The sequence below is a fragment of the Gobio gobio genome, assembly GCF_949357685.1.
Source record: "Gobio gobio genome assembly, chromosome: 10".
Lineage (NCBI taxonomy): Eukaryota > Metazoa > Chordata > Actinopteri > Cypriniformes > Gobionidae > Gobio > Gobio gobio.
Window position 1 is genome coordinate 23154730 of NC_137116.1, and position 21417 is coordinate 23176146.

The 21417-nt window shown below is 37.3% G+C and overlaps 2 protein-coding genes across 2 annotated transcripts in view; both read right to left on the minus strand.

Moving 5' to 3' along the window:
- Nucleotides 1–15082, minus strand: part of LOC307132143 (dematin-like) — a 66408-nt gene extending 51326 nt beyond the window's left edge. Inside the window, exon 1 of the mRNA XM_079826310.1 lies at nt 14791–15082. The gene's annotated coding sequence lies outside the window, so the exon portion shown is untranslated. The remainder of the gene's footprint in view (nt 1–14790) is intronic.
- Nucleotides 15083–15363: 281 nt separating this feature from the next.
- rsph14 (radial spoke head 14 homolog) lies at nt 15364–21417 on the minus strand (the record flags this gene model as incomplete). The annotated part of the gene is given in 7 exon segments (XM_079827916.1): nt 15364–15402; nt 15405–15616; nt 18354–18490; nt 18661–18886; nt 18976–19094; nt 20995–21097; nt 21219–21417. Coding segments are annotated over 7 exon segments (1035 nt in total).

The following is a 21417-nucleotide window of genomic DNA, read 5'->3' on the forward strand; positions in this document are numbered from 1 at the left end:
AAGAAGAATTGGCTAAACTCGTTAAATCATCAAAATCGACAACATGTATGCTCGACCCTATACCAACTAGGCTATTAAAAGAGATGCTACCAGAGGTCATAGATCCTCTTCTTAATATCATTAAATCATCTTTGTCATTAGGATATGTACCGAAAACTTTTAAGTTGGCTATTATTAAACCACTTATTAAAAAACCGCAACTTGATCCTACAGATTTAGTCAATTATAGACCAATCTCAAATCTACCCTTTCTGTCAAAAATACTTGAAAAGGCAGTGTCTTCACAATTATGTTCCTTTTTAGAAAGAAATGGTATCTGTGAGGATTTCCAGTCAGGATTTAGACCGTATCATAGCACTGAGACTGCTCTCGTCAGAGTTACAAATGATTTGCTCTTATCATCCGATCGTGGCTGTATCTCTCTATTAGTGTTACTCGATCTTAGCGCTGCATTTGATACTATCGACCACAACATTCATTTGAATAGACTCGAAAATTATGTAGGTATTAGTGGAATTGCATTATCATGGTTTAAATCATACCTATGCGACCGTTATCAGTTTGTAGTAGTAAATGAAGATATGTCACACCGATCGCAAGTTCAGTATGGAGTACCACAAGGCTCAGTGCTAGGACCGCTACTCTTCACCCTGTACATGCTACCACTGGGAGATATCATTAGGAAGCATGGCGTTAGTTTTCATTGTTATGCTGACGATACTCAGCTCTATATTTCTTCACGCCCTAAAGAAACTTACCAATTCACAAGATTAACGGAATGCATAGCTGATATAAAACATTGGATGACTGGTAATTTCCTGCAACTCAATTCAGAAAAAACTGAATTTTTAATTATTGGACAAAAAAGCTCCACAAGTAGTAACCTAGAATACTGTCTAACACTTGATGGCTGTTCTGTCAAGTCCTCGTCGTCAGTGAGGAACCTGGGTGTGCTCTTTGATACCAATCTTTCGTTTGAAAGCCACGTTTCTAGCATCTGTAAAACTGCTTTCTACCATCTTAAAAATATATCTAAATTACGGCACATGCTCTCAATGCAAAATGCTGAACAGTTAGTTCATGCGTTCATGACCTCAAGGTTAGATTATTGTAATGCTCTACTGGGTGGTTGCCCTGCTCGCTTAATAAATAAACTCCAGCTGGTCCAAAACGCAGCAGCTCGAGTTCTTACTAGAACCAGGAAGTATGACCATATTAGCCCAGTTCTGTCAACACTGCACTGGCTGCCTATTAAACATCGCATAAATTTTAAAATCTTACTTATTACTTACAAAGCACTAAATGGTTTAGCTCCCCAATACTTGAGCGAGCTCTTAACATATTATACTCCATCACGTCTACTGCGGTCTCAAAATTCTGGCCAGTTGATCATACCGAGAATATCCAAATCAACTGCAGGCGGTCGATCGTTTTCCTATTTAGCACCTAAACTCTGGAACAGTCTTCCTAACATTGTTCGGGAAGCAGACACACTCTGTCAGTTTAAATCTAGACTAAAAACACATCTCTTTACTGTGGCATACACATAAAACACTTTTTCAATGAAATGATTGTTAGGCTGCATTAACTAGGTCAGCCGGAACCGGGAACACTTCCCATAACACCTGATGTACTCGTTACATCATCAGAAGAATGGCATCTACACTAATGTTAGTCTCTCTGTTTAATCCCGAGGTTTACTGCAGTCAGCTGGATCCGGGCCGTATCCAGATCAGATGGTGGACCTGCGCCCAGAGAAGACCAACACAGGACCCCGAAGTGTCTGGGAGACCGTGATTAGACTCCCCCTGCAACTGCCTCATCGACACGGCATCTCAATAAACCCGTCTCCAGCGTGTTGCCTCCGATCATTCGAATATTGCACTTTAATAATTATTTAATCAACATCATCCTCAATAAACCCGTCTCCAGCATGTTGCCCCCGGTCCCTCGAATATTCTGATCTATTATGACCTCCGAGCTGTAAAACTGCCAGAATAATAATAATAATACGCTGTTTGTTAATTGGCCAGAGGAGAACTGGCACCCCGACTGAGCCTGGTTTCTCCCAAGGTTTATTTTTCTCCATTAGGTCACCTAATGGGGTTTTGGTTTCCTTGCCACTGTTGCCTCTGGCTTGGCGTGCTCAGTTGGGGACACTAAATTTTTCAACTAAACATCGAAATACATCTAAATAATAAACTAAATTAACCATTTAAACTAAATTACTGATCAAATTATTGATCTAAAGCCCACACTGTCACTGTATGATACTTGAAATTTTTCCAGAATGGCTATACAGCTGAATAAAATTATGCTGCATTATTTTCCTGTTTAACACTGTAAAGCTGCTTTGAAACAATCTACATTGTTAAAAGCGCTATATAAATAAAGTTGACTTGACTTGACTTATTTGCCTTTATACTCAATGACTGCTTTTTCTAAAACTTTTTATCAGCATTTGACTTGAAAAAAATTGTGGTTAAGAAATTTTCCAAAATGCATTTTGTCCTCCAGCTGAGTTAAATTTTACTTTGAATCTGTGTCACACCAGGCTCAAAGCAGCTTACAAACCAACCAGCTCTCACCCCCTATAGCTGCTCAAAATCTTCATACTTTTACATTACTGACTGCTTCTCTGTTAATGACTTCAAGGATGCAATTTAAAACATATTTTTAGTGAAACAGAATTTTAAATGGGAAATCATTTTAGTGGAACCTGATTTCAAGTGGGCTACAATATTATTGGTACATTTTGCTCCACCTCTGCGAGAAAAATGATTTCTGAGGTAAAGTACGGTAGGTTACATTTTGATAAAAGTTTATGGAAACAAGCATTTTATGTAAACGTCCCATGCCCACTCTTTTCCCTATTTTCCGTGTCCTCTCTCCAATCTCTCAAGTCCTCTTTTTAATATAAAGTGGCAAAAAGGCCAATAAAAGCTGTCTCAGTAGAGAGAGACTAAATTCAGCTTTGTTCAGATGTGTGGACTGTGAAGTGTCGTTTGCCATAGCAACAGATCCAATGTTACATAATGCATTAGGAATAGGAAGAGGGCGAGAGGTCTGGCTGGCTTAATGTGGGAGATGCTGCAGGATATTTTTAGGCTTCTCGTGTTCTTCTTCCTCTCTTGAACTGCAAGTGATTTGAGAAGGATGCAGAAGAGGAAGGAACAGGATAGACACTGAGATGCACCTGTTTGCTGTGTGCGTAGAATATTAATCTGTTTTTGGGTGACTATTGACAACTTTGTGTGTTGCTGTCATAAATATGACACCATATGAACATAAAGATAAGCATGTCTTTCCCATGACTCACATCGATCCAACGACTCTACATGGCCTTATATTAGTACAGTGAAACACCAGTCGCATTTTAGTTATATATATATATATATATATATATATATATATATATATATATATATATATATATATATATATATATATATATATATATATATATATATATATATTTAATTGTGATAATCATTTCCATTTTTTTAACATTAAGATTACCTTTGCCATCCTCTAATGCTCACTTTTGCTATAATTTTTAATAAAACTAATACATATAACATTGTTAAATGTAATCTTTAGCAAATGTCAATATGATTATAATTTTTTTAATACTGAACATTGTGATAATATGATGCCTAAATTAACTTATTTATTTCAGTTAGTTGCCAAGAAAGCATTTATAATTTTCTATGCTTTTCGTTTTCGTCTAACATTTTTATGTTATTGTTTTATGTAATTTCAGCATTATTTCAATTACCGAACAATAGTTTTTGTCAACAATAACAACACTGGTTATTTGGTCATAATATAATATCAGATATATCAGTTTTAATATATTCCGTGTATATGTATGCTTCCCTAAAATTATATTAAAAAACTTAAAAGTTTGAGGGATGGACTATAAACAGACATAGATATATCCATTCACAATTTCTTCTGAAAATGTAAAAATTGGTATAATACTGTGAATAACGTCTAAAAATGACACCATTATATATACACGATATCCAAAAGAATAGGGACGCCCCTCCAAATTAAAGAATTCAGGTGTTGTTCCAATCACTTCCATGGCCACAGGTGAATAAAATCAAGCACCCAGGCATGCAGACTGCTTCTGCAAACATTTGTGGAGCTCAGTGAATTCAAGCACGGTACTGTGATAGGTTGCCACCTGTGCAATAAGTCCATTCGTGAAATTTCCTCACTACTAAATATTCTCTGTCAACTGTCAGTGGTCTTATAACAAAGTGGAAGCAATTGGGAACAACAGCAACTCAGCCACGAAGTAGTAGGCCACGTAAAATCACAGTGTGGGGTCAGCGCATGCTGAGGCTTTGTGTGTGTGGCTGTGGCCTTCAGATTAGCTCAAGAACTAGTGATGGGCAGTGATGTGAATAATGGCATTATAGATAAAAGGCGTTACTCACGGAATAATTTTTTTCAGTAACGAGTAATCAAACCAATTACTGGTTCTCCCGTTACAACGCCGTTAGCGTTACTGAGGGGAAAAAAACGTGTTACTGTTACTGTAATTGAGCTCACTGAAGCGGTTTTCATCCGAACAAGCTCTCTGTCAGTCGGACCTGCAACGTTTTTCTTTCTCTGGTTGGTGTGTGTGTGTGTGTGTGTGTGTGTGTGTGTGTGTGTGTGTGTGTGTGTGTGTGTGTGTGTGTGTGTGTGTACGGGCATACATGCCATGCGTGTTGGGGAGTGGGTGGGGTGGTACACATAACTGATGATGATTGGTGGGTGGGAGACAAGGTTGAGGTTGATAGGTTGAGTTCACACACACACACACACACACACACACACACACACACACACACACACACACACACACACACACATGCACAGTCACACACACCAAGTCCAATGACTTCAAAGGTAGCTTTCGCTAACTGGAAGTATAAGCGCTACTTTTCCCTCATTGAGGTGAAAGGTAAGAACGTTTTTGTCACGTACAACTGATGCCCAGGAAGAAAGAGTCTCTCCACATCGGTGGCAAGTAATTCTAATCTAATGAAGCGCCTCACATCATCACATGCTGCCACAACATTAGTGGCTAAAAGCGCAGGTGATAACATGAGGTCCAATACCAAAGGAGTAGTATAGTACTGATAATATTTATGAAATATTTACACTAGTAGGTCTACTGGTAATATTTACACAATATTTACACTAGTAGGTCTACTGATAATATTACAATAATGTATTGAATTTGATAGGTGTCTCTCACATTGTCCCACAGCAACATTACGATAGTGTACATTAATGTACAATGTTTTATAATAATAATTTATTCTATTTAGTGTCCAATTCATTCATTTAACATATTTAATATTGGGGGCATCCAAGTTTTGAAAAAAAAAAAAAAGTAACTCAGTAGTTACTTTCCCTGGCAATCAGTCTTTTTCCATTATAGAAGAATATGATCTTCAAACAAAACCTTAGCCCCTTTAATGTTTTTTGTGTCTTTTATTATGATTATTATCTGTCACTATCTTACTTAGCCTATATGAATGTGTCACTATATCTATCCTATCTGTCACTGTCTATACCTATCAGTCAATATATCTTATTTTAAATATAGCCTAAATATAGCCTAACTAACCAAAGCGCACTATAAATCTCACTTATATCACAAAATCTCTCTCCTCTCACAAAAACCCACGAGGTGAAGATGGATTTACTTCACTTTTAAACTTTGTGGGGAATTAGGTTCATACCAATGTGTGACTGTGTGGTTTGTTCCCGCCCCCCTTTAATCAACGCAGTTTTGACAGTCGCCACCTGATGAAACACTTCGAAGCTTAATTTAGCCATAGTCACGTGACATTGGTGTTTCAAATCACAGTTCGGAGCAGTGTTTCGAAACATCTGCGCTTCGGGATCTCGGCAAAGCGCCGAAACGTCAGTTTCACGTCAGCCATCCCTATCAAGAACAGCAGAGACTGCGAGCCAGGCCTTCTTGCCCAACATCAGTGCCTGACCTCACAAATGCACTTCTAAAAGAATGGTCCAAATTCCCATACACACTCCTAAACCTTGTGGAAAGCCTTCCCAGAAGAGTTGAAGCTGTTATAGCTGCAAAGGGTGAGCCAACTCCATATTAAACCTTACGGATTAAGAATGGGATGTCATTAAAGTTCATGTAAATGTCCCAAAACTTTTGGCAATATAGTGTATATAATCTGATCTGTAGTTTAATTTGTAAAACTTTGTCCTTGTAGAATGTTTTTTCCCCCATGAGTCAAAAGAAGCATAGGTCTTGGAAAGCGTCTCTCATCCGTCTTGGAGGTTGTCTGTTGTTTTCTCTCCAGAGACCAGACTTGATTTTCCACTAGACAGGAAAGCACAGGGACAATCTAGCTATAAATAATACGGCAGAATAGCTGCTCTTTGTACAAAAGCTCTGATAGGTCTGTTCATCCATCTGTGCTGCATGGAGGGTTTTACAGAGATGTGAGATGCCAGACTGTGTTAGCTAAAATACAAAAGCACCGTGGTAGGGGTTTCTTACATAAGTCTTCTTTAAAGGTGAGTGTGATGACTGAGTGTGATACCCTGATACAACTGCAGTGTCACCAAGATCATGGTACGTGTGCTTTGCATTTATTTAACTTTTTTTAAACTGTGGATTCAACTGAAAAACAAATGTGAAAAACTACAGTCCTGGTCAGAATTATTGGCACCCTTGGTAAATATGATCACAGAATCCTGTGAAAATAAATCTGCATTGTTAATCCTTTTGACCATTTATTTTTAAAAAAATCCCCAAAATCTAATCATCTTTCATTGAAGAAAAACAATTGAAAATGGGGGGTGGGGGGGGCGGGTCTCAGTATGAAATAAATTTTGTTCTCTAATGCCAGACTTTTTGCAACATCCCTTTGCCAAGATAACAGCTCTGAGTCTTCTCCTATAATGCCTGATGAGTTTGGAGAACAACTTACTGGATGAACAATATGTTAAAAAATTGTGTTGCATTTGAATTAATTAAACCGAACAAGAGGTTAAAATATTTTTTTGTGTCTATAAGCCATTTTTTCATACTGAATATCCATTTTTCACACATAATGTGATGCTTAAATTAATTTCAAGCACTCAAAAAAATATTAATTTACAGTATAGAATTTTAATATTAACAATTTACTCGTTACTGGCCATAAAAAATTATTACTGGTATTGGACATTCTTTTAAAAATGTGTGTAGAGAATTATATAGCACACATTAAATATGATCGAGGCAGAAAATGAAAAGTAATTCTCTTAATAGGTAGAGGACAAGGCTTTGAATGCCTTTGTAACAATTAATGTTATTGCAGACAGCAGGCTGTGTGTGGGCCTGGTTTTGTGAAGGCCAATTCTCTCTCTCTCGCTCTCTCTCTCTCTCTCTCTCTCTCTCTCTCTCTCTCTCTCTCTCTCTCTCTCTCTCTCTCTCTCTCTCTCTCTCTCTCTCTCTCACACACACACACACACATAATGTGACGGATTAAGTGTTTTGAGCCCAGCCATTGTGCTGTTGCCCATGGGCGGCACACTGCACAGATTTATTGGATGATGCCTGGGTGTTTGTTCATGAGCATGTTGTTATTGCGTGTGTGCATATATGTGTGAAAACCTATTTAGATATTATATTCAATTCAAGTACAGCTGCTTTAAGTATGTTGTCATCAAAATTGGTATGTGGGCGTTTTTTCCTTTTAAACCAAAACTGAAAAATTCGTGCAGATTTGAAAGCTAATAGCCCCACTGATGGATGTTTATGGAAGCATCCATTTTGGCTTTATTGTGTTAGGATGCTGTACTGGCAGCAGGACAGGGCATAAAACACTGAAACACATTACAGATCTCCGGCCAACAGCACCATGGGATCCTGGTACAACTATAACCGCAAGAAAACAATTACCTTATATAAATAAAAAAAACAGCTGCTGTTAAGAAGTTTTATATATATATATATATATATATATATATATATATATATATATATATATATATATATATATATATATATATATATATATATATATATATATATATATATATATATTATATTGGTAAAAAAAATTGCAATTCCATTATTTTCCAAAATCGTTCAGCCATAGTGGGTAACGTTCCTTGCTAGGAGATCTGAGGTCATTTACCGTGGCCGTTGGAAGGATACAAGTGAGCGTTTCTCCACTTGACGTGCTTGCCCACATTTGCACCTCGTGAAAGTGACCGACAGAAAGGGAACTCTGTACTGATCATTGAAGTGGCCGAGATGCTACCTATGTAACTTGCAGAAAGAATCACTAAAAAATGTACATAAATCAATTGCTTGAATAGCTTAAAATTACCCCTTGGTAAACCCATTTCTAAAAGCCAGTAAAATGAAATGACATGGCAATGCTGTTTAAAATTACTATTTTACTGAAGTCCAAAATCAGGCTAGCTAAACCAGCTTAGATAGCTATAACTTTCTGGAAGTTGTACCATAAATCACGTTGTCACATGAGGTTTCATAACGTGTTTGTCTCTATTTGCTGCCTGTCATTTTCAGTCCATCCTCCAAAACAGATCCTTGCGTTTCATCTCAGAGAGAAACACTTATCTTGGTTCAACAAAAACACATGACCAGCAAGCTGCTGTGAAAGATAAGAGAGGATATAGTGTGACCTGCTCGCTCTCTATTTCTCACACACAGTCAGGAGACATGCTGTATGTCAGTTTCATAGAAGTAAATTCATAAATACCACATACAGTATTTTTACAGTAATATGCACAAACACTTCACAACTCAAAGATGTGCATTGTACTGTACTAAAATATAATAATACAAGAGTTCTTATAAAATACTTAATTAAGAAGTTATGTAATGCCAAGCATGATTTAAAAAAATTGCTAAAATGAAAAAAGACAGAAGTGAAGTGGTTATTTTGAAAGCGAAAATTTTTGAATGTTTCTTAAAATATATATGCCAGAAAGTGAATGCATATGGTGCCATATTTTGCTGTCGCCCCTATCTCAACACCCTATCATTAAAAAATTCCCCATGGGGCCTTTTGGTGCCTTTAACCCCACACTAGGCGGTTAATCATTTACAAACCACCAGTTTTGATAACCCACAGGATTGTGAGACATCAAAGGCAGAGAAGAATACATCTAGGTTGCCATAAATTGATCAGATCAAGGTATCTCAGGAGACAGGAAGTGAAGCTAACATTGGATCCGGACATGCCTTGATGCCTTCCTACCTTGAAATGCATCCTCAGAAGGCAGCCTTTTTCAGCTTTTGGACACAGCCAATGTGCACCTTCTATATATTACAGTAAAGTGCTTGCAACCACAGCCGTCTGTTTTTACCGTGAATTTTGTGGATTTTGCTTAACACTAATTTTTGCTTTAATTTATTTTTTTTTCATTTATTTTGCACCATCATTCCATCATTTAATCACCCTTCTATGTAACGGAAGATATTTTGAGAAATGTTTTAGTGTTTCTAGTTCATAAAATGAGCCAATGAAGTCCAATATTGTTTAGACCCCGCTGACTTTCAAAAATAAATAATGTTCCCCTGAAGAAAGTCTCACAGGTTGTGGTGTGATATAATTTTTGTGTGAATTTTGAAAAACATCTCAACTGATTTTACCATACAAAGTCAATGGAAACCAAAAAAGCACTGGACCGTTCCCAATTGACTTTCATTACATTGACAAAAAACAGAGAAATTCTTCAAAGTATCAGAAGAAAGAAAGCCATACAGGTTTGCTGAGGAAAACCCTTAACAAATGCTCAGGGTTTTCTCTCTTTAGTCCCCAATCGCATCCCATCTGATGTCCCTAAACTCAGGCGTTTGCCACCATTCCATTTGACACCATTTCCACATGCAGGAATCATCTTCCACCTCTTCAGCAATTTCTCTCACAGCCCATTACACCAGGCAAGTTTGACACTCCTTATAAGAGGTCAATCAAAGCTGAATAAGGTTGCCAATATTCCAATCAATAAATGCTCAAATCAATTCTTCAATTCTTCAAATGCACATCATTACTAAATATTGTAATTAAACAACTATGGATAGAATAATCAACTATGCAATATTTTGCCTTCACTTATCCATCAACATACCCGCATTCCCTCTGTCTGCCTCACTTATTCCTATACATTCATCCCTGCACAGAACAGATCAGATTGCAATGGGGTTGGTCACATTTTAAATAAAATCCTCTAGAAGGGTCTTAAGTAATCCCTCCCTGGTTAAGAAGCTTGAAGAGCGAGTACAAAAGACTACACATAAAGCTTTGCTTTATTCTGTCCTAAGGCTGTAATCAAATCCATCCGGTGAACTTGTCAAGTGGGCTCATGTCTCTTCAAACAAATCTTAGACTTCATCTAACACTAAACACTGTTTACACTAAACAAACACACTATTTATGCAATATCCCAGCACCAGATCATGCTTGTTGGTAAGTATAAAGTCTTTCCTATCGTCATGACAACCTGTTGCCATGCACCACAGTGGTCCCTGTTTTAACGAGTGACAATGTAATACACATTTATGTTTCCCTAGAGTATAACTGTGTAGCTTGATATAAAAATGCTTATGCACCCCGATCCCTGGCACATGAATATGTATTTTCACATAAAACAGCCTGTTTTTCAACACCTATGGAATCAGCCCATAGTCAGAAAAGGGCTTATTGTCTGTGATTGATAGTGGGTTTCAGAGACGTCTTTAATAAGCAGTAAGAAGCTGAATGATGAGTCATCACACAGCAGATGGCTGCTTTTGAGCAAACAGATGGCCTGCTACATGTGGTCAATTGATCCACAGATTTCAATTATATCAGCCACATACCTTCATCATCTCAAAGGTATGGGGAACAGGTGCATTACATCATCTGAAATGTGGGTGTTTGATATAAAGTGAGTGATATATAAATAGATATCTGATTGAATTGCTGTTTAATGTATTTCGATATACACTATATTGCCAAAAGTTTTGGGACGCCTACCTTTACATGCACATGAACGTTAATGACATCCCATTCTTAATCCGTAGGGTTTAATATGGAGTTGGCCCACCCTTTGCAGCTATAACAGCTTCAACTCTTCTGGGAAGGCTTTCCACAAGGTTTAGGAGTGTGTTTATGGGCATTTTTGACCATTCTTCTAGAAGAGCATTTGTGAGGTCAGGCACTGATGTTGGAGGAGAAGGCCTGGCTCGCAGTCTCTGCTCAAATTTATCCCAAAGGTGTTCGGGTGATCAGGTTGAGGTCAGGACTCTGTGCAGGCCAGGCAAGTTCCTCCACACCAAACTCTCTCATCCATGTCTTTATGGACCTTGCTTTGTTGGAACAGGAAGGGGCCATCCCCAAACTGTTCCCACAAAGTTGGGAGCATGAAATTGTCCAAAATGTCTTGGTATGCTGAAGCATTAAGAGTTCCTTTAACTGGAACTAAGGGGCCAAGCCCAACCCCTGAAAAACAACCCCACACCAAACTTTACACTTGGCACAATGCAGTCAGGCAAGTACCGTTCTCCTGTCAACCGCCAAACTCAGACTCGTCCATCGGATTGCCAGACAGAGAAGCGTGATTCGTCACTCCAGAGGAATCATCTCCACTGCAAGAGTCCAGTAGCGGCATGCTTTACACCACTGCATCTGACGCTTTGCATTGCACTTGGGGATGTAAGGCTTGGATGCAGCTGCTCGGCCATGGAAACCCATTCCATGAAGTTCTCTACGCTCTTGAGCTAATCGGAAGGCCACATGAAGTTTGGAGGTCTGTAGCTATTGACTGCAGAAAGTTGGCAACTTCTACGCACTGTGCGCCTCAGCATGCGCTGACCCCGCTCTGTGATTTTACGTGGCCTACCACTTCGTGGCTGAGTTGCTGTCGTTCCCAATTGTTGCTTCCACTTTGTTATAATACCACTAACAGTTGACCGTGGAATATTTAGTATTGAGGAAATTTCATGAATGGACTTATTATACAGGTGGCAACCTGTCACAGTACCATGCTTGAATTCACTGAGCTCGTCTGTAGAAGCAGTCTGCACGCCTGGGTGCTTGATTTTATACACCTGTGGCCATGGAAGTGATTTGAACACCTGAATTCAATGATTTGGAGGGTTGTCCCAACACTTTTGGCAATATAGTGTATATTACACATCAACTACTGATAATTAAGATCTCTTGTAATAAGGGGTTTGATGGTCTCTTAGTAATTAACATGCCGCACATTCCTCTGAGATTTCAAATTAAATTTAACTAGGATCTGACTCAAAACTGTTTGAACAATATGAACAATATGCATTTCGCTATTTGACTGGACACAACTAAAACAAACAACTACGCAAATATATTACTGTTTTCAAGCAGGATGTAAAATGGTTGAGAATATTCTAAAAGATTTGTCTGAGCGTCTAACAATGATTATTTTGATCACTATTTGTTGAATGCCTAGTGAATTTCTATCAAACCAATAGTGATTAATGTTTTTAATTTACCTAGTCACTATTTATTACTTGTACTTATTTCAATAGTGACTAATATTTATTGAAATTATTCACTAATACTTATCCCAATAGTGACAAGCACAAAAAGGTATAATTTGTATCAGTGTGAACCATCACACCTTACCTCATTAGTGAACTAACTACCCAATCATCCAATGCAGCGTCAAAGAGAGAGAGAGAGAGAGAGAGAGAGAAAAAAACAATTAAGCATAAATCAACAGAAAAATAAATGGAATAAATAACAAACCCAAATAACCAATATAATATGAACAAAATATGATGAGGTATCAAAAGTCAAAACAAACTTTTTTTTCTCTCTTTGAGGCTACGCTGCATTGGATGATTGGGTAATTAGTTCACTAATGAGGTCAGGTGTGATGGTTCACACTGATACAAATTATACCTTTTTGTGCTTGTTGTTTGCCTGACGAAGACCCTTTGGGTCGAAACATATTTTTTATAAATCTTTGGGAGTAGCAACAGCAACAGCAGTGTGCAGATTCTTGTTGACTTTGAGTTAAATGCTTCATCTAATCTAGCACCTACTAAAAGTTTATTGGATGTGCGCACAATTCTTCTTTGAATGTAATATGACAATCCCAATCATAGTCATTATTAGTTGTGCATTGCTGTTTGAGCTGCATGCGCTGAAGATGATGATCGCCGGTGCGCTTTACTACTGCTCTAATTCTTAACCAGATGCATCCTATATGAGATAAATCAGACATAGATAGGCCTACACAAAATAAACACAAATATTACAACTTGCATTTGCACAAAACAAAAGGCTGTGAATGCACACGCAACTTATAGTCATGATGAAGGTGTAACTCCAGCAGTAAAATTGTCCCAAACATAACTCTGGCGCACTCATTTCATTTTTCCTCGTGTCTGTTTCACGGTTAAGCAGCATGCATGCATGACCCCTCTTAATCAATGATCGATAAGTTTTATTGATTAAATGTATTATTGACAATAATCGATTGTCGATTAATTACTAACATCCCTAGTCTTAAGCGAATGTAAGCAATCAATAACCAATGCATGTGTATCAGTATCAGTGGATTTTGGATCAGTGCATTATGTCTTAAAGGGATAATTCACCCAAAAATTAAAATTCTGTCATAATTTACTCACCCTCAAGTTGTTCCAAACCTGTATGAGTTTCTTTGTTCTGCTGAACACAAAAGAATTTGAAGAATTATTTTTTCCCTACTATGGTAGTCAATGGTTGCTCTATCTGCTTGGTTATAATTAAGCATTATTCTAAATATCTTATTTTGTGTTCAGCACAAAGAAACTCATACAGGTTTGGAACAACTTGAGGGTGAGTAAATGATGACAGAATTTTCATTTTTGGGTGAACTATCCCTTTAAAGTGACAGCAGCTTAATATTCCTGCTGTCTGTGTTTTAATGTTAATCAAACAACAAAAGACAAGAAAATCACTCACTGCTCATGACTGAATAGCTTTTGTAACTTTAATAATGATAAATCTTTATTTATAGTGAAGATTACAATGTTTTTTTTTTACATTTGATTATTCAATTTCTGTACCTGAAAACTAATCCTAAACCTAAATAACCTGAAAAGTACTGTTTATTTTATTTGTATCTTTGCTCTATTTATTTGTGCTGTTGCTTGTAGATGATTATTTATTTTCTTTATTTTTATTTGACTACATTTCTTTTTTTCCCTGAACATAGCACTGAACCATACCAAAATTGTGACGATATGTTTTTTGTTACTGGTTGTTAGCCTACTTTACAGTACAGGGATAATGAATAGCACTGCAGCATCTGAATAGCTGGTGACACTGAATAATATTGTAGTTACTTTAAGGTTATTTAGTAATAACACATTACAAGCGCTATAGTAACATAAAACCCAGATACTATTAAGTGTTCAAATGGCTTGCCATAGGCACCTGTTCTCCGGCTCTGTCGCCTGTTATGTAAAAGCATCGCATCATCCACTGCCATAATCTCGCCGACTGCATCAATCCTGTGGCGATTTGTGATTTTAGGTTGACGAAGAACCAGACACATCACCTTATGTTATAACATACATTTGCCCTGTTTCCCTTTGATTACTGTTCGACTTATATAAGAAACATTTTAGCTAATTTTATAGATATGCTTAAGTAATAGACCAGTGGCACTCGTGGCGGAATCGCGGTTCAATCCCGGACAATTTCTTGCTCTGGCCAAAATAATATTGAATTTATTGAAAAAGACACTGTATGTTAAGGATAAACTTACCTATCCAGCAAATGTGATCCCAGAATATACAGTCTGCACCCCGCACTTCACCCTGCGATATAATCCTCTCGTTTAATTCTCCAAAAAATAATAGGACTTTCTAGAATGGAGCGGGCAAACCAAACTCAGCGCGTGCCCTGTATTCGCTCGGACTGGTTGCCAACAACCAGCCACAAATATTTATCTGTCGTGACTCCGCATGTCGCGTGACAGATAGCGCGAACGTGCTCGCTGCCGTTGACCGCTCAATCCATTCACCGCACCGAGGGGTATTCCGAAAACATGACACTGCACATTTACACTACACTGGATTAAACCACAACAAAACAATATGACATAGCTGGCCTTCCAAAATCTCTTTTAGAATGTATCAATTCATTATTATGAAGCATTTCAGTCAATAAAATAGTTGCTATGCATAAAAAAAATCGCATTTTGAATAAACATAAACGTCACATCCATCTGAATTCTTATTTATTATTTTAATTCCGTTCCTTTGACTTAAATATTCATGACATTTGTCATGACATATATCACATCAGGTCTAGCTTATATCAGGAGAACTCGTTTCCCTCATGGCTTCCAGGAGATGACTTCAATGGCAGTGGAGGCTCCATTGAATGAGTGGCTCTCTGGATGATGGAGTTAGGGTGTGCGAGTCCAGACTTCAGCAGAGACACATGCTCCAGCAGCTGTGCCCTGGCCCTCGGAACCTCTGCCAGGACTGTAAGGGCACGAAGGGCATTGGCACACACAGCTATATTCTCACTCACCACCAGCTGCAGCAGAGGGGCAATGGCACCTGCGTTCAGTGCCTCGGACTTACCTAGAAACAGGCAGACAATAAGAGTTTGCATAGTATCATCTAATACAGGGGTTTTCAAACTGGGATCTGGGACCCCACAGGGGGGCACAAGGGAGTAAAATCCAAAATAAAAGTTTGTGTTTACATAATATATCTGTGTGTACTGTTATATAATAATATAAATTATGTAAATATATATACAGTATATACATGCAAATATTTCTTAAATACACTCACCTAAAGGATTATTAGGAACACCATACTAATACTGTGTTTGACCCCCTTTCGCCTTCAGAACTGCCGTTCTGACATTGATGGCATTGATTCAACAAGTTGCTGAAAGCATTCTTTAGAAATGTTGGCCCATATTGATAGGATAGCATCTTGCAGTTGATGGAGATTTGTGGGATGCACATCCAGGGCACGAAGCTCCTGTTCCACCACATCCCAAAGATGCTCTATTGGGTTGAGATCTGGTGACTGTGGGGGCCATTTTAGTACAGTGAACTCATTGTCATGTTGAAGAAACCAATTTGAAATGATTCGAGCTTTGTGACATGGTGTATTATCCTGCTGGAAGTAGCCATCAGAGGATGGGTACATGGTGGTCATAAAGGGATGGACATGGTCAGAAACAATGCTCAGGTAGACCGTGGCATTTAAACAATGCCCAATTGGCACTAAGGGGCCTAAAGTGTGCCAAGAAAACATCCCCCACACCATTACACCACCACCACCAGCCTGCACAGTGCTAACAAGGCATGATGGATCCATGTTCTCATTCTGTTTACGCCAAATTCTGACTCTACCATCTGAATGTCTCAACAGAAATCGAGACTCATCAGACCAGGCAACATTTTTCCAGTCTTCAACTGTTTTTCCCTTTTCACACGACCCTTTCTCAACCCTAGAAATGGTTGTGCGTGAAAATCCCAGTAACTGAGCAGATTGTGAAATACTCAGACCGGCCCGTCTGGCACCAACAACCATGCCACGCTCAAAATAGCTTAAATCACCTTTCTTTCCCATTCTGACATTCAGTTTGGAGTTCAGGAGATTGTCTTGACCAGGACCACACCCCTAAATGCATTGAAGCAACTGCCATGTGATTGGTTGATTAGATAATTGCATTAATGAGAAATTGAACAGGTGTTCCTAATAATCCTTTAGGTGTGTATATACATGCATGTTTGTGTATTTATATACATAATAACTATACACAGTACACACACATATATTTTGTAAACACAAACTTTTATTTTGGATTTGATTGATTAAAAAAATAATTGAAATCTACAGAATTTTATATTACTGTTAATTATTTCTAAAAAACAATATCATAATTATTAGAAATTATTCAACAGTCAACACTTTGTTTCTTCTCAGATTTATACATCTAAATGCACTTTGATGGCAAGTAGAAAAAAGCTATATAATAGAAAATGAATATTCTTCAAGGTTTGACATCACTGAGACATAGGTCTAAATAAACTTTTTAGATTTTCTTTCTAGATACATTGTTTCTGTTGTTAAAGTATGTGTTTTTGCTATGGTTTGTTTTTTAACCTGTTGAAAGCCACTCTCTCTATTATAGGCAGCTGTTGCCTTTGAAAAAGTTTCCTTTAAATACTGTTTGCCTAAGAAACATTTGATATCTAATGAAGGCCTTTAAGTTGGTCGAAAAGTCATTGTTTTAAAGAAATAAAGTCGTTTATGTTTGTAGAGTGAGTCACTTTTTTATCTAGAGTTTGAATTTTTTTCTACATTTGGTTGAGCCCTTCTTTTCAATTTTTGTTTTTCACTGTATAAAAAGTTAACCCAAAAATGAAAATTACCCCATGATTTACTCACCCTCAAGCAGGTGTATATGACATTCTTCTTTCGGACGAATACAATCGGAGTTATGTTAAAAAATGTTCTGGCTAATCCAAGCTTTATAATAACAGTTAATGGCAGTTGAATACAGAAGGCCGAAGGTCTGGAGGAAGCTAGATACTTATATATGTATATTTTTCTTACACAAACCTATCGATTCGTTTCAGAAGGCATTTATTAACTGCCCTGCAGCCATATGGATTACTTTTATAATGAATGGACGGCGTCACTTTTTTGGGCTTCAAATTTTGAGCTGCCATTCACTGACATTATAATGCTTGGAAGAACCAGAACATTTTTTAATATAACTCTGATTGTATTCGTCTGAAAGAAGAATGTCATATACACCTAGGATGACTTGAGGGTGAGTAAATCATGGGATAATTTAGATTTTTTTTTAGATTTAGATTTAGATTTAACTACGCCTAATCACACTATTTGGTATGGGATATATAAATTGGCTCCCTCCCAAGTGGACCATCATATCTGGGGCATCAAAAAGTCTGAAAACCCCTGATCTAAAATACAGTATGTAAATAACTAACATGAACACCATCTAGAGGTTTAAAATGATGGTTCACCCAACAATAAAATTTGGTTTTCATTTACTCACCCTCATGAACGCTGGTAAGTAACCAAAAGGTTTTGGTGGTCATTGACTTCCATTATATGGGTAATAATAAAGAAAGACATTTCTCAAAATATCTACATTTACGTTCCAGAGAGTAAAGAACAAAGTCATAGAGGTTTGGAGCAGGATGATGGTGAATAAATAATTATCCCTTCAGTGTTTTCATACCGCACTATAATAGAAGTGTTTCTAACTTCACCATTTACTGATTGGCTAAACAATTACAAACATTGCACAAAGTTTTTGGCTGACCCTTAGTGATTACAGCTGTGTTCATAATGGTTCCTGCAGCATTAGCGACAACCCCTTGGTCATCATCTGACAGCAGCTTGACCAACATGGGCAGAAGATCCTCCTCACACACCTTCAACTTCCCATCTGCAGGCACACTAAGAACAGGAGAGAAATTATAAGGGTTTTTTTGGACCTGGTCTCTGTACACTAATCAGTGATTAGTGTACAGAGACCAGGTCCAAAAAAACCCTTATAATTTGTATTTGTAAATCACCCTAATAAACCCTAACCCAAATAGATTGTTGGGTGCCATGATGTTGCCTACCTGATTCCCACTAAGGCAGATGTGGCTGCCCGGCGGATGGCGGGGGAGGGGTGAGACAGCTGATCTTTCAGGACCAGAATCGCATCGCTCTCCAGTGCAGGCAGAGCGTTCACACTCACACAGCAGCTTAACGTGGAGAGAATTAAAGCACGGATGTTCTCTTCTTCATCTGAGACCTTCAGCACCAATCTGGGCACCAGCCCCATACACACCATAAATACTGCTCCTGTAGAGGATATAACAGAGGACTCTTCAAATGAAAAGCTTCTGTGTGCAAAGTTACTGTGAAACAGAAGTATGAGAAACAATAGTCACCAGAGGGAAATTCAGCGATCCTATTGAGTGCCTGGTGCACATTTTTACGACAGGCATTCTCAGGGTCATCTAACAGGTTTGCAAGGGGACCCACAATGTCAAATTTCAAAAAGGCATCTCTGTGTGAACACAATTTCGAAAATATCACATCCATTCCTGTGATATTAAATAATACATTTTCAAAGTGTTGGACAGTCTAAAATAATCTTTGATCAAAAATAACTGTTACTGGAAATAACAATCATTTCTTAAAATATTTTTGAAAGCATCAAGAGCGTTTTGAACAAGCTAGTTTGATTTTCCTTTTGCTGCAAAAGTATGTTTATATGAATTTACAATTCCATTCATTAGTTTGAGGTTGGTCAATGTTTCTGAAAAAAGTATGTATTCACTAACACTGCATGTATTTGATTCGAAAATACAGTAAATGTAGTAATATAGTAAAATATTATTACACTTTAAAAAATCTGTTTCCTATTTTCGTATATTTTTTATTTTAATTTATTCCTGTGATGGCAAATCTGGGCTGCGTTCAGCCCCGACAAAACGTTGCAAAACGTTTTTTAAACGGAAACGGTGCTGCGTTGAACACCCTGTTCTGTTGACGCAAGAGTTGTAACTATGGCAGCCGAGAAGGCCATTCTTTGTGTTCTTTTTGAGGAATTTTCGGAGCCTGATAAAATCGATATAAATACGTGTTTAATACTGCAAAATACATGCAATCACTGCCCTTACCGTCCAGAATAAATGACAACACCCCAATCCTATGTATTTAACTTTTTTATCTCCTGGTAATCAATTCTAATTTAAATCATTTTATTTCTTGTTCTTACTTTTTTAATAGCTTGTATTTTCTTTCTCACTTTATGTCAAGCACTTAATTACATATATGAAATTTGGTATAAACTTGCTTTGCAATTAAGCTAAAGATATAAATAAATACATCATAATGTTGATTTATATTTATATATATATATATATATATATATATATATATATATATATATATATATATATATATATATATATATATATATATATATATATATATATATATATATATATATATATATATATATATTAGCCTACTATAAAACTCTTACGACAATCATGTCTTCTAATACCAGCGGACACATTAAACAACTTTACTTCCATTGTGTGAGCTGTCTCTTTAATACCGCGTGGTTTATATACATGTTGCTTCTGATTGGACTGACATATTTGACGCACCCACCAAACGAGAAAAAACGCATCTCAAACCCGTTGCACACCGGTGCGCACCGTTTCCAGGAAACATGACGTTCAACCGGAAACCGTAGCAAAACGTTGCGCACCGGTTTGAGCGTTGAACGTGCCCCTGAATTTTCAGCATCATTACTCCAGGCTTCAGAGTCACATGATCCTTCTAATATGCTGATTCAGTGCCCAAGAACAATTTCTTATTATCAATGTTGAAAACAGTTGTGCTAATTAATATTTTTGTGGAAACAATGATAATAATGAATACCAGTATAAAGTTTCAGGATTGATGAATAGAAAGCTCAAAAGAACAGCAAATTAAATTGATAGTAAAAACATAATGTTATAAAAAAATATATATATGATAAATATATATATTTTTTTTTCACATTAAGAATGTTGTTACTGTCAATGTAATTAAATTTTACAGTGAATGTATCAATTTAATACATCTTTGCTATATAAGACTATTAAAAGTATATATTTTTTTAAAAAACTTGGCAGTTAATTACATTTTAGCTAGAAAATTGATATTCTCTTGACTATTTTCTTTTTGTAGAAAAAACAACAAATAAAATTAGAAATATTATAAATATACATAAATAAATAGCATAACGTTAGTCCTTGTCGTTTAGGTTTCACTCTGTGTAACAATTTAACATAGAAAATATATTTATAACTTGACAATTAAAAACACACATAGGCTACTATACTGGGCCAAGAACATTCACATGCCAAACACAAGAAAAACGTAGACCCGTGGATTCTTGTATGACTCACCTTCCCAAACTGTGTGAAGCAAGCACATAAAGCACTTCAGTAGTTTTAACCCTGACTAAGTTATCCTCATCTTGCAGCAAAACCTTGAGTCTTTCCATACACCCTATGATGAGGTACAGAAATGTTATGGTTGCTATGCGCATAAAGCAATTTGAAAGCGTATGGGATCTTCAAAAAGCAAATCCGTCTTGGGATGTGTTTGGGATGTGTAAAGATGTGTTTACCACTGAGAATGGCCTCATATGCCCGCTCGTGGTCATGGACGAGGTCGCAGAGTGCAGCGAGCGCCCTCTGCCGGGTGAACAGCTCGACGTCTTGCAGCTCCATGATCAGCTTTGGAAGCGCCCAGTTCCCAAAAGCGACCGGCGCTTGTGTCGGGTCAATATGCGGCGGGGGCATTTCAGATGTTTTCGGACTTGCCAT